General features: G+C 36.2%; 1 protein-coding gene across 5 annotated transcripts in view; it reads left to right on the top strand.

Annotated features, from left to right (window-relative positions):
- Ddhd1 (DDHD domain containing 1) overlaps window positions 1-12952 on the top strand; it is an 88404-nt gene that overhangs the window by 26730 nt on the left and 48722 nt on the right. For 3 of the 5 annotated variants that reach the window (XR_015450046.1, XM_004835519.3, XM_087207984.1), the window contains exons 2-3: window positions 5876-6049; window positions 6743-6763. Coding sequence is in view for 4 of the 5 variants with exons in the window: in XM_004835519.3 (XP_004835576.2) it covers window positions 5876-6049; window positions 6743-6763 (195 nt within the window). In the remaining variant the exon portion in view is untranslated. The remainder of the gene's footprint in view (window positions 1-5875; window positions 6050-6742; window positions 6764-12952) is intronic. The other 2 variants (XM_004835520.3, XM_004835518.3) reach the window with 1 other exon arrangement.

The raw sequence follows: 12952 nt of genomic DNA, 5'->3' as shown, positions 1-12952 counted from the left end.
GTAGTTTTCTGATTCTAGTGTTGCACACCTTTCCTTGTGCTGTACTGGCTATTTATCATCTCGTGTCTGCTTTTTAATTGGGGTGTCTATTAGTGAGCTGTAAGAGTTCTTTATATATTCTGGTCATAGGTTATATGCACTATAAATATGTTCTGTTTAAGGACTACTTTTCATTTTCTTAACAATGTTGTTTAAAGTTCTAAATTTTGATGGAATCTCATTTATCAGTTTTTTTCTTTTATACATCATGTTTTTTATATCCCAGGAAATTCTTGCCTACCTCAAATTCATAAACATTTTCCCATATAATTTCTTCTTAAAGTTTTATAGTTTTAGTCTTTCATATTTCAGTTCATAGATCCTTTGAAGTTATTTTTATGTATGGAAATAAAGGGTTGAGGTTAATTTCTTATATCCGGATACCAGGCGTTCTAGTGCCATTTTCTGAAAACACTACCTTTTCCTCGGCTCTTGAATTGAGTTTATATTCTATAAAATGTTAATGTTAAATAATCTTTCAAAACTCAGTGGACCATATATGTGTGGTCCTATTTCTAGATTCTCTGTTTTAGTCCAATGATCTATATGTCTTTCCTTACACCAACACTGCCTTGATAACCGTAGCTTTAGAGGAAGTCTTAAAATTAGGTAATAAATGTCTTCCAACACTTTTTTTTTCTTTTTACTTTTCTAGGTCCTTTGTACTCCTACATAACTTTTAAATTTCAATATCCAATTCTTCATTTATACCAAGTATACATAGACCTGAATTTTTATATGTACCTTGTGTTTTCTAATCCTGCTAAATTCAAATATAAGTTCTAGGAGCTCCTAGAGTTTTCATAGTATTTTCTCTGTAGATGATCATTTCATCTACATATAAAGATTTTACTTCTACCTTGCCAATCCTATGCTATTTGTTTATTTTTATTGCCAGACTATTTTGGTTTAGGCCTGTGTTTCAAAGTTTAATGGACAGATGAAGAGTAAGCATATCTGCCCTTGTTCCCCACCTTAGGGAGAAAGCATTGTGTCTTCTCCATTCATATAAGGTGTTTTTGCTCGAAGTATGAAGCACATGTCTTTGATCTGTTGAGAAGGTTCTGTTCTACTTCTAGTCTCCTGATAGCTTTTATCATGAACAGCTGTAGAAATTAGTCCAATACTTTTTCTCCACCTAGTGACAGGATCATATGTCTTTTTCCTTTCCTCTGTTAAAATGATGACTTTTTGGCATGGGTCTTCCAATGCTGAACCAACACTACCAGCCCTGTAATAAAACCACTTTCTACATACTGCCAGATCTGACTTCTAATTGTTTTATTAAACAAATTTCTATCTATCTTCATACTTTTTTCTTCTATTATCTTTATCCAGTTTTAGGATTAGCACAATGTTGAGTTCCTAAAATGAGGGGAGAAGTGTTCCTTCTTTTTTCTGCTTTAAATGTTTGATATAATTTATCAGTTAAAATGTATATGAGCCCGTTGTTGTCATATAGGTAGGTTTTCAAGCTAGGAATATATTTTCTTTAATAGATGCTATTCAAATTTTATATTTCCTCCAGAGTTAGTTTCATTAGTTTATCTTCCAAGGTACTTCTTAGAAGTTGTCAAATTTATTTCAAAGAAGATTTTTGTAATATGCTTTCTATATCCTTTTAAATTCTGTAAAATCTGTGATAATGTCTCCTAGATTTTGATATTGTAATTTTAAAAATGTATAATTGATATTGTGTAATAGGAAGAAAGGTCTAAAGGAGCAGGGGAAGTGGGAGGGATAGGGGAAAGGAAAGAAGGGAAAAGAAAAAATATGAGAAAAGGAAAAAAATGGAAACAGAGTCTTTGCAAATAGGGAAGGGTGGAGGGGGTGAAGGGAGGGCAGGGGAAGGGGAAAAAAATAACCAAGATACTCATGTAAAGGTACAAGATCCCAATGATGAATGTAACTGTATTTTATACCGAAAATGTACCTATAAACAATGGGGGGAAAAAAAGACATTAAGGCTGTACAAGAGGTACAGAACTGTATAAAAAATGGATCATAAGTCTGAGCTCCAGGTCATAAGTCCAAACAGCATGCTTTGGTCGTAAGACCATGAAATGGGTAAGTCATTAAAAGAGGAGTATCTATTAGACACCATATTATCAAAATAGTTTCATGAAAATGATTTGTTTTTCTTAACACATGCTCTCCAATATCCTTTAAAATAAAATACAGTAGCCACCAACAAATTGTCACATCAGCTGGGTTCAGGCAAATTGATCCCACAAATTTCGGAAAAGGCAGGGATGAAAATTACTCAGAAAATCCAGGATATCTTACAATATAGTAATGATATACAAAGTACTCATCAATAATCATGGTTCCAAAACAGATGCAATCCAGATATGATCTTTAGTAAATCAATAAAGTATCTATTCCTGTGTTTTTCACATGCCCTTTCCTGACATCTTAGCAGCTTCCATTAATTCTTGAAGGTTACATTGATATTGCTAGAAGCTATGTTTTGAATATGCAGTTTTGGCTCATTAATGAAGGAACTTTTGCAGGTCATTGCAAGGGACCAGTGAAACTAAACTACTACTAAGATATCACAAAACCATGATCCTACTTGACTCTAAAAATCATTGGAAATGCCAGATATCCTTGACAATGAAATTGGCATTAATGGAGCCACTGCTCTGTCCACATTTGTAGTAAATACTTTTGAGCAGAGAAAGACATAAAGTATGTAGTGTAAGACAAAATTAAACAAAAATTAAACACGTAAAACAATCACAGAGCCAAGAATAACAGTGATAATTGTCCAGTTGTTTTCTGTGGTTCCGAAGTGTATATATAATATTTGAGAAAATATGTGCACCCATATATGAGGGATTTCTACATAACAAAAGTTTCAAAGGTAACCACTTCTAAAGAGTATTTTAATATCTGAGAACTTATGTAACTCCAAATGAATCAGTTTTATTATCACCTGAGGAGCTGGTGAGAGCAGATAGTCCTGAGAAATAGTCCTGACCCCAATAAAGAGTGCAGTGAAAAATTTTCTGGCCCCTTGGCACAGCTGTTCTGCCTGTATCATATGTGATCAGGGGGTCTCCTAAGACCGTGCTCCAAATCACGCCCTTCTGCATTGAAATGGCCAAACCACATATATTGTGGATATTGAGGCAAAACAAGCAACCTCATATCCAAAAAAATATCAGGTAGCTTGTTTTTCCCCAGTACCAGACATTATAGAAATAATACATATTTTGAAGATAGTTGTCTTGTCATGCTGTGTTTATTTGTACAACTTACTTAGTGAAAATCCCTAAAATACAATAGGCAACAGCCATTCCTTGTTTAACAACCAAATTGTGGTCTTGTGGCTAGGTCATTAACTGCATTGTTCACTAAATGCAGAATTGTATATATATAGTATATACATTAAAATATTCAGAACAAAGAAATGAAAGGAGATTCCAACTTGATGATTTTGCTTTTATTTGCATAAATCTTACCTGCAGTACTGTAATGTATAACCACACAAAACTACAATACTGTACTATACAGTACAATCAACAGAAATTAACAGTACTGTGTAAACAAAATGTACAAAAAAAGAGACACTGAGGCTCTATAAACAAAATGTACAAAATTGTACAGAAAAAAAAAGGTTGTAAGTCCCAATAGCACACCTTTAGTCCTAAGTCCAGTTGTTAACCAGGTAGATTGTTAAGCAAGAAATTTCTATACAGGCAAAAAAAGATCCGACACACTTAAAATTGAGTGAAGAATAAAAATACAATAAATTAAATCGTAATTCAAGAAAATTTTTCAGAAATAATAGAACAAATCTAAAATGTTTCTTTCTGAGGGAGAAATCACTTTACTAATAAAAAGTAGCTTATATCAGATTTCTTAAGAACATTGTTCAGAGGAATGCTACTGTAGAGCAGTATTTTTTGAAATCCAAAGTGCAGTCTAGCCAACCTGTCCTCCAAGTATCAGATAGTTTGAACCTGCAAAAATTTAGGAAATAGTGCAAATTCAACAGATTAAGACCCAAGACTAAAACAGTGATGGAGACATGGATGTGATTGTTATATGTTCTAACAAAGGGGAAATAAAAGCAGAATAATTCTGATTTACAGATAGTAAGTAGGAATCATAGGACATCATTTAAAATGGACAGACCTGGGCCAGGGATTTAGCTCAGTGGTTCTGCCACCTGCCTCACAAGGTCAAGGTCCCGAGTTTGGTTCCCGGTACCAAAAAAAATAAAATAAAATGGACAGACCAAAAAATAAAAAGTTAAGCAAAGAAGAGATTTAGGGTACTCTAAAATGTACACACATGCACACACACACAAAACCACTGGAACAAAAAGTGCAAATCTTCCTAATTTCGAAAAATATAAAAGTAAAATTACCCAAAAATACCACACTGAAAAAAAAGTCTAAATAATAAACAGTGATTATCAAAGAACAAAGAATTGAATTCAAAGGTATCAGTCATCTCCATAATTAATGAGCTGATTCAGTAGATTTTCAAATGATTTTCAAATGCCTTCGTAAAGCAAAACCTAATTCTGGACTGTATGCAAGAGACATGTGAAACCCTAGAGCGCCTCCAGAGAAACAAGCGAGCCTTCCTTCTTTCCCTTTTTACTCCATCCAGGCCACAGTCCAGGTTGGGGCTATCCACATGCAGGGTGGGACTTCCCTCTTCAGTAAGTGTCACTCAGTCGTGCCCAGAACTATGCTGAGCCCATCAGATGGGCGTTTCTTATTCAAGGTGATGCAACAGTTAGCTAGCACAATCTTTTTTTTTAAAGAGAAAATAAATGTTTAGCTCATGCTGACATTCCTCATTGAAGTTTATAATTACGAAATTCTTTCTTATGTTTTTATCTCTTTCGTGCTACAATTCTAGGGTCCTAATGCTATTAACAGAATTAATACATTCATCATAACCTACAGTTTTGAATTAGCAGTACCAGTAGTGTTTATTACAAAAAGTTTAAGATATGTTTATTGTTCTTTTTGTCCATAGGATATTTCCTAATATATACAAATACTGTGTTTTAAATTAACTTGAAATAATTTCTCTTTATGTGATTAAATCGCCAGCTTCCTACATAGGTAGGTTCACTTATTTCATTGTGCTTTTTACTTATATGGTTTTATTATCTTCATTTTGATTTATTTTTGCCATATTAAGAAACATCTTTTCATAATTCAGGATAGCTAACGATAGTGATTTATTTTAAATAATTGGAACAGTTTAATCAGGGAAATGTTGTTATTCAATAAAAATTTTTTTCTAAAATAGGTGAGAAATTTACTATAATCAGTAGTTTATTCCTATATACTAACTGGGAGTCTGTTACCTCTAAGGCTGTCCTAAAAAGTTGTGCACAGCACTGGCAACTGTACAATTTCTAAATATTACTTCTAGGATTTTACATCAGTATTTTCTAAGACTTTGGAACTATCAACAAAACTTTGTATGAAACTTATCTAAACCCCCTGTAGGGCCTAAATTAAATAAATAGTTGCTCATCTACTTTTCAAGTATTAAAAAAAAATTTTACATGTAAATTTTTATGCTACTAGGGCCAGGGATGTAGTTCAGTGGCACTGCACCTGCCTGGCAAGTGCAAGGTCCTGAGTTCAATTCCTGACGCTGAAAAAATATAGGTTTTTTTATGCTAATAAAAAAAAAGATATACCCTGGCTTGAAATTTGCTAAAGACTTTAAATGATTGTTTTGGGTTATGAAAGTCTGTTTTTGTGACAGCAGCAGCAAAATGTAGGATTGTAGCTACAGTGTCTCACTTTGAGAGATTGAATCCTGAAGTGTATATTTTTGTGATTTCTCTTTTCAGAGGCTGATAAAATACCAGTAATGCGTGGACAGTGGTTTATTGATGGCACTTGGCAGCCTCTGGAAGAAGAAGAAAGTAATTTAATTGAGCAAGAACATCTCAGTCGTTTTAAGGGTCGACAGATGCAGGAAAATTTTGATACTGAAATGTCAAAATCCATAGATGGAAAAGATGGTAAGACTAGTTAATACATTTATTCAGTAAACAAAGTAAATTATTGATAGAATTTAGAGTTCCTAAGCGTTATAATGGTAATTGAGGATTAGAATTCATAAAATCTGAATATTTATTTAAGGCGCTGGGGAATAGAACCCCAGGGACATGTGCTAGATAAATGCTCTGCCACTGAGCTATATCCCCAGCCCTAAAATTTGATTTTTTAAAATATTCAATAATTATTCTAGAATTTAAAACTGTATCTAAATTTTTACTTTGCTTATTATCTATGCTCCATTGCATGATACTAACACAATTTATTATAAATGCACAAATTGCTATATTGTACTCCCTGAATTAGTCTTTTGGGCAGTTTTATAATTATCAAATGAAATTGATCTTACCAAAAAATTTTTTAACAAAAATTCCCTATCATTATATCAGTAGAACTGTTTTTTTAGTGTGTTAATGTTGCTTCTTTTCCTGTAATTAAAAAATTTTAATTGCCTTTGTGTATCTCAGCTATCTCCCTAATGACAATAATAATCAGTTTCTGATTTGAAAGTGTGCTTTTTACATTTCCTTATTCAGGATTTGAATATATTTGCAGTATTTAAAAATATACAGTTGCCTTATTTTCATTATGTGTCTGAGTAAAATTCAACATACGTGGCAAAGTTAAAAATACTTCTATTGTTCCATTTACTGCAGGCAGTGGGATCAACTATTCTGGTGAGTATAAAGTGTACAGGTAGATTAGAATGTATAGATACTGCTTTAAAATTATTTTTAATCTAAAAGCGTTTCTTCATCCATGCTTGCCTTTATTTGAGAGGTTTCTTGGCAAGCTCCACTGAGCCTACTGAATTAAAATACAAATTGAATGACTTTTTTTCCAAGTATTTCCAAGGCAGAGAAATTCCGTATTGATCAGATAACTTACTGAATGCACCTTGAAAAAACAAATTATGTGGTTGGAAGTAATTGTTTATATAATGTCTGATGGCAAAACAAGCTTTATATTGGCTGAAGATTTTCTTCTTATTTTTAGCAAGCATCCATTTTTTTCTCCCTTTTCTGCTTTTTACTGTCCTTATCTCTCTGAAGATACATATGTACACGTTGGTCACAGCAACTGTTTCCTTATATCATATTAAAATATCTTTTGCATCTACTTGGTTAAAAGTCAGTATAACTGAAGAAAATTGTGACTTCAGAGTAAATTGGCAGTTAAATCTAACATTTATGTAATAATATTTGTGTATTTTGTGCAGATAGCATACTGCAGGAAATAGAAATATAATCTCATTTTTCTAATCTGTGGAATCAAATGTGTCCTTATTTCACTGGAAAATTCACACTAAAGTTGTTACTTATCAATTTTTATTCAGAGCGGTTCAGTATAAGAGCTACATGCCTGCAGTTTGCCATAGAAATAAATACTTTGCTTTTGTTAAGGGCAAAGAGCCAATTTTATATAGTATCTGTGATTTTATTTAGTGGATGAAATATTTTGTAACCTCTCATCACTACTACCAGAATAATCTCAAATCCACTTCATAGTATCTGAATGATGAACTTCTTTTTTTTTTTTTTTTTTTTGGTACCGGGGATCCAACTCGGGACCTTATGCTTGCGAGTCAGGCGGCAGAACCACTGAGCTAAATCCCCGGCCCGATGAACTTCTTAATATAAGATAATTTTATTGCCATTGGAGAAGTCTGAATTTTTAAGTTTTTTCCCCTTGTATTCTCCTTAAGTCTTCTGCCCCAAAAATTGCAGTTCACGTTTACCAAACCCAGGTTAGCCACACAAATTCCTTATTTTTAGTGAAAGAGAAAAATCTAAAAGCTTAGAGCAGCAAAAGGGTGAATATGTAAAATAGATTGTTCCCCCTTCTTATGTATGTTCAAAACATATTTCTCAATTTGTTAACTCATCCTAGTGAAAGTTAATCATTAGCTCTGTTTCATCTCTAGATCCCACCTATTGGGAATCTTACCTACAATAAAATTGAACATCAATATGTCCTTTTTACTTCTGCTCGCTAAATACTAAATGTAAGCAAATTCTTCAGTTTTTCTCAAAGTGCCCAAATTTAAATGAGTCTGATACAAGAACCTATTTTGTTAGGTTTTTAGTATGTATTTGAGTATAAAAGTGTATGTCAATTCTAGAGTATCAACGTAGGATAGTATAGCAATATTCTTATCTTAGTAATAACAGTATGATTAAACTCGAAACATTTTTGCATTGTAATTTTAAAAAATTGATTCTTTTGGAGTTTTCTAGAAGAAAATTGATTTTTAAAAATATACTGTCACCGATAGGCCAAGATTCAGCATGCTTTGTTATTAATAAAGATTAGAAGTTAAATTCCATTTAAATATACTGTTAGAATTTTCAGTTATTTGCTGTGTATTAAGATGTGATATATGACTTCGAAGATTATGAAAAATTTTGAGGTACATTTGGAAATTATAGCTGATCTGAAGAACAGAACATCTGCCATCCCAAAAGCTACAATTTTCAATCCCAAAAAGCCAACTCTTGGGAGAAAATAACCTCAAATTTATAGTGCCTACAAAGATTAAAAATACAATCTTTTAGGTGTTTTGCTCTTACTACATCTAAGCCTGTGAAATTTTGTATTTCATTAATTTGAGGAGAAAAATATCTTTTCCAACTAAATTTTCTCATATATAGTTGATAAAGCCTTGATTCTTCATGTTGTCTGGAGATATTCGAGGTTTCCAAATGTAGATATTGTGCCTAGGCACTTTTGTGAAAGAAATAGAGGATTTCTACCGTCAAGGAGTTTTCAGCTTATTTAGAAGACCAAACCAACACATAAGAACATTCACAAAAGAATAAATAGAAGATGGCATAGCAGAGAGTAAATATTACACTTTCGAATAGTCAGTAGTCAGTGATCTGTAGTTACTAAAATAAGGCTTTCTGGGAAATTCCGTTATATAAAGTTTGTAAAAAATACTATATTTGAGGACTCTTATTAAATGCTCTAGGGAATTTGAAAGAAAGTAAACAATTCTTGACTAAGGAGGGATGTTAAAATGATAATTCCCTTTTTATCTGATTTTATCTGTTTGGTTAGGGTAGCTAGATTGCATATATTCAGTATTTTCCTACTAACCTCAAAATGAGCATTGAATTAAAGACATCGATCACAGTTTGGTGAAAGTTCTAATATCCACATAAATATAATTTACAAAAAGAGAATCACTTTTTGTGTTTAGATGTTGAAATCTAAGCTTAGTTATCCTGAGACCTGACCTGAAAATTGATTCTCTCCCACCCAACCCCAGGCTAGGAGACATTCATCCAGCAGCCTAACAAATGGAAGCCTGTTGTTTCACTTGAGTCAGTCATCCAAATAAAATCAGGCCTTCAAATGTGTAGTTCGGTAATATCCAAGCACATGAAATAATTAGTTTGTTTGGGTTTTTTTTGGTACTGGGGATCGAACTCGGGACCTTGCGCTTGCGAGGCAGGTGCCGGAACCACTGAGCTAAATCCCCGGCCCTGAAATAATTAGTTTTAAAAATTGAAATAAATAGGTTAGTAATGCATATCACTCACCAGAAAATATATGTCCATAATTTAATAGTGAGAAAACAGCAGACAAATTCAATTGGAAGATCATTCTTCAAAATAACTAACCAGTACTTTTCAAAAGGATCAAGGTCATGAAAGACAAGGAAGAACTGAGAAATTTGTCATAGTTAGACATGAAACATGACAACAAACTACAGTATGGCATCCTGGATTGGATCCTAGAACTGAAAAAGATTAATGGAAAAAATAGAAAAATCTGAAATTCCAATTTGGCTGATTAAAGGAGGTGCATTGGAGATACTTGGAGGACAGCCACTGAAAAAATACAGGCATTCTGAAATGGGGGAAGCAGTCACATGCAGAAATGGAAACTCAATCCAAAAGATGAATCCTTTAGATGAAACCAAGTATCTGGGTTGTTAAGGGGGAAGCAGTGCCATCACTCACCTCCCCCTGCGCCCTCTGTCCAGGGCCACCATTCTGGGAGCTGTTCTAGCAGTCTGAGAGGAGGAGCCAGCCTTGCAGAGGCCGGACTGCCAGCATGGGCTCCCTGGGCCCACCATCCACTGCCCAGTGTCAGCGAGGGAGGCCAGGCCACCTGCCCTAAGCAGAGAGAGGTGAACACTGCAAACGCTAGGCAGCTGGCAAGGACCTGCAGGTGACATCCTGGAGACATGGGGAAGACAGAGACTAAACAGAGCCAGGCCAGAGTGGGCTCTTCCTTGTTACTTCCCTAAACACCACAAAGATTTTAGTCTGGGAAAACCTGTCTACCACCCACAGTCCACATCAGAAGAGACCCTCTGTGGAGCTCTTGAGGCAGGGATGGTTGGGGTTGGGGATCTGGGTGTGAAAGGACAGGAGTGTCGTGGGGCAGAGAGCTTCTGGCTGTATCCCAAGGGGAAGGCCCCTAGAGGAGGAATACTGAGCTGAATGAGTATTGAGCAGGCAAGCATGGGAAGTCATTGATGTAGTCAATGGAGAGCGTCTGCGTGTCGGGCAACTACTTCACATCCTCTTGCCAAGTTAACTGAGGTAGTTGGATCTTGGGACAGTGACAGAGGTCTGCAGTCAGCCACACCCAGAGCAGGGCTTGCAGCCAGGAAGTAGGTCCAGAGAGAGGGATAATCCATCACCTGCAGACTCCAACTACAGCAGGAAGGAAATTGTATGGACCCTGGCTATATTGTACAGCAGCCACATGGGGGGTTTTGTGTGTTTTCTTGCTTAGCTGTTTGTTCTGGGTTCTCTCCAGTTTTGTTTTGTTTTGTTTGGGTTTTGTTTCTTTTCTTTTCTTTTTTTTCTTCTTCAATTCTTGCCGGTCAGTCTAAGGTTCTTTGCTTGATTCAGATGGAAATTATACATTGGCAGTGCCATCCTCCATCAACACCATAGGTCAACTCTGCCAAGAGCTGGTCTCTCCTGCTGCCAGCCACCACCTTCCTTTGCCAGCCTGTGCTGAACACTGCAAGTCAGCTCTGACAGGTGCTGGTCTCTGCTCTGGTCTTTATTGAATGCTGCTCCCTGGAGCTCTTTGGTGTTAACAACTCTTGAGTGTCTATTGCTCTTTCTTGGAAACAACCACTCTGTCTACACTACTCAGGATAAAAACCCTAAGCAGATATATAGGACTATTGAAGTGGGTGCTACCCCAGAAGTAAGTCACGAGCAGATGTATAGGAGCACCAGGCGAGCCTTCATTTTAACAGGGGCTGTGCTGCAGCATGGGGGGGTCAGTACACAGGAGGGAGCCCTCCTAGACTACACCAGAAGTGGCTGAGGAGTGCTGCTCATGTAGCAGCTTGCAGCCCTGATTCAGTGAGGAGCAGGGATGAAAGCTTGCTATGAATGTTGGGTATACAGACAAGGGTCACAGGTCCCTCTTGTCCTGATCTTAGCCACTCCAGGGTGGCCCCTTCTTCACATTGGCATCAGTATCTGAAGTGGCAGCAGAGTGGGAGGAGCACCACGCTGACTCTATGGCTGTGACATATTGAATTGGAGGGTGGCAGTTTGAAGCAGACTGTCCCAGTCCATGGGGTACAAGAGGAGGCAGATGGGAGGGGCAGACAGCCACTGGTTAAGCCACACCATCCTCCAGCTGGCAGGTTTATTTTTCAAGTTTCTTTTTTCCTCTTGGTCTTTTTTCTCTTTTTGAACCTTCTTTCCTCTGTATTCTATTCACTCTCCCTCATTTTATATTCACTCTTCCTCATTTTACTGATTTCCCTGTCTTCCCTCACTGCTTTTTCACCTTTCATGCAATATATATAGCAGGCACCTGTTTATGTACAAAAGAGGGGAAGAATAGACCAACAGAGCCTTAACTCGAATGGCACCATGCATGGTCATGGCGAGGTAACCCTTAACAGAAGTGTGCATACAGGATTCCCAGCTAACTACAAATACTGTAAGTTAACAGGATCCAACGACCTCACGGTATCCCTCAGCCTCCATTTACACCTCCCACCCCCCACCTCTACAGATATTCTTATAAACCTCCCTAACACTAACCCTTTACTCCAGCTCTAAAAATGCCTGCGAGTCTGACCTCCTATCTTTATCTTTTACCTATTTAAATTGCTCTTAGCTCTCTCTCCTACTGACTTTCCCCTTTTTTTTCTCATTCCTGCTCCACATCCCACATTCACCACCTATAACAGTAAAGTACATTCTGTAAGGGGCACTGACAAAAGGGCAAAAATGTAAAAACAAGTTTTAATGTCTGTAATTGATGCAGGGTTGGACCTGTAGGTGCTGATATAACCAGTAGGAGCATTCTCTATACAACACAGTGACTGGGTCCATCCCAATTAATCTGAATATGGTGAAGGTAGACGATACCTGTTGACAAAGCTGAGACCAAATCGCTGGAAAGCAGAACCTAACTAAAGAGATCTTCGTACCAACAGCAAATTCTCTTTACTGCATTAGACTTCAACCGTGCGCGCACACACATACACACACACACACAGGAACATGAAAAAACAAGGCAACAAAATGCCTCCAAAGACTCCCAACTCCGCTAAAGCAGATCCAAAGGACAGCAGTGGAGAGGAAATCAAGCACCAAATAGTTGAGCTGCATGAAGAGATTAAAGAAGAAGCAAAGAAACTTGATGAGCACAAAGATGACACAACCCAAAAGTTAATGGAACAAAAAAATCAACCAATGTGATTATAGAAGAAGCAAAAAAAATAAAAGAGCAGACCCAAACTATTCAAAACCCAAATGACAAATTTACCAAAGATACAGACTCTTTGGAAGGTGCCAGATAGAAATCCCAGAGACAAAGAATTCTGTTGACTACATGAACAGCAGACCTCAAGGACAGAATGGAAGCAC

Source organism: Heterocephalus glaber, unplaced genomic scaffold, assembly GCF_053883595.1.
Source record: "Heterocephalus glaber isolate CG9 unplaced genomic scaffold, H.glaber_assembly_v1.0 deba00000901, whole genome shotgun sequence".
NCBI lineage: Eukaryota > Metazoa > Chordata > Mammalia > Rodentia > Bathyergidae > Heterocephalus > Heterocephalus glaber.
This window is presented reverse-complemented; position numbering and strand designations above follow the sequence as displayed.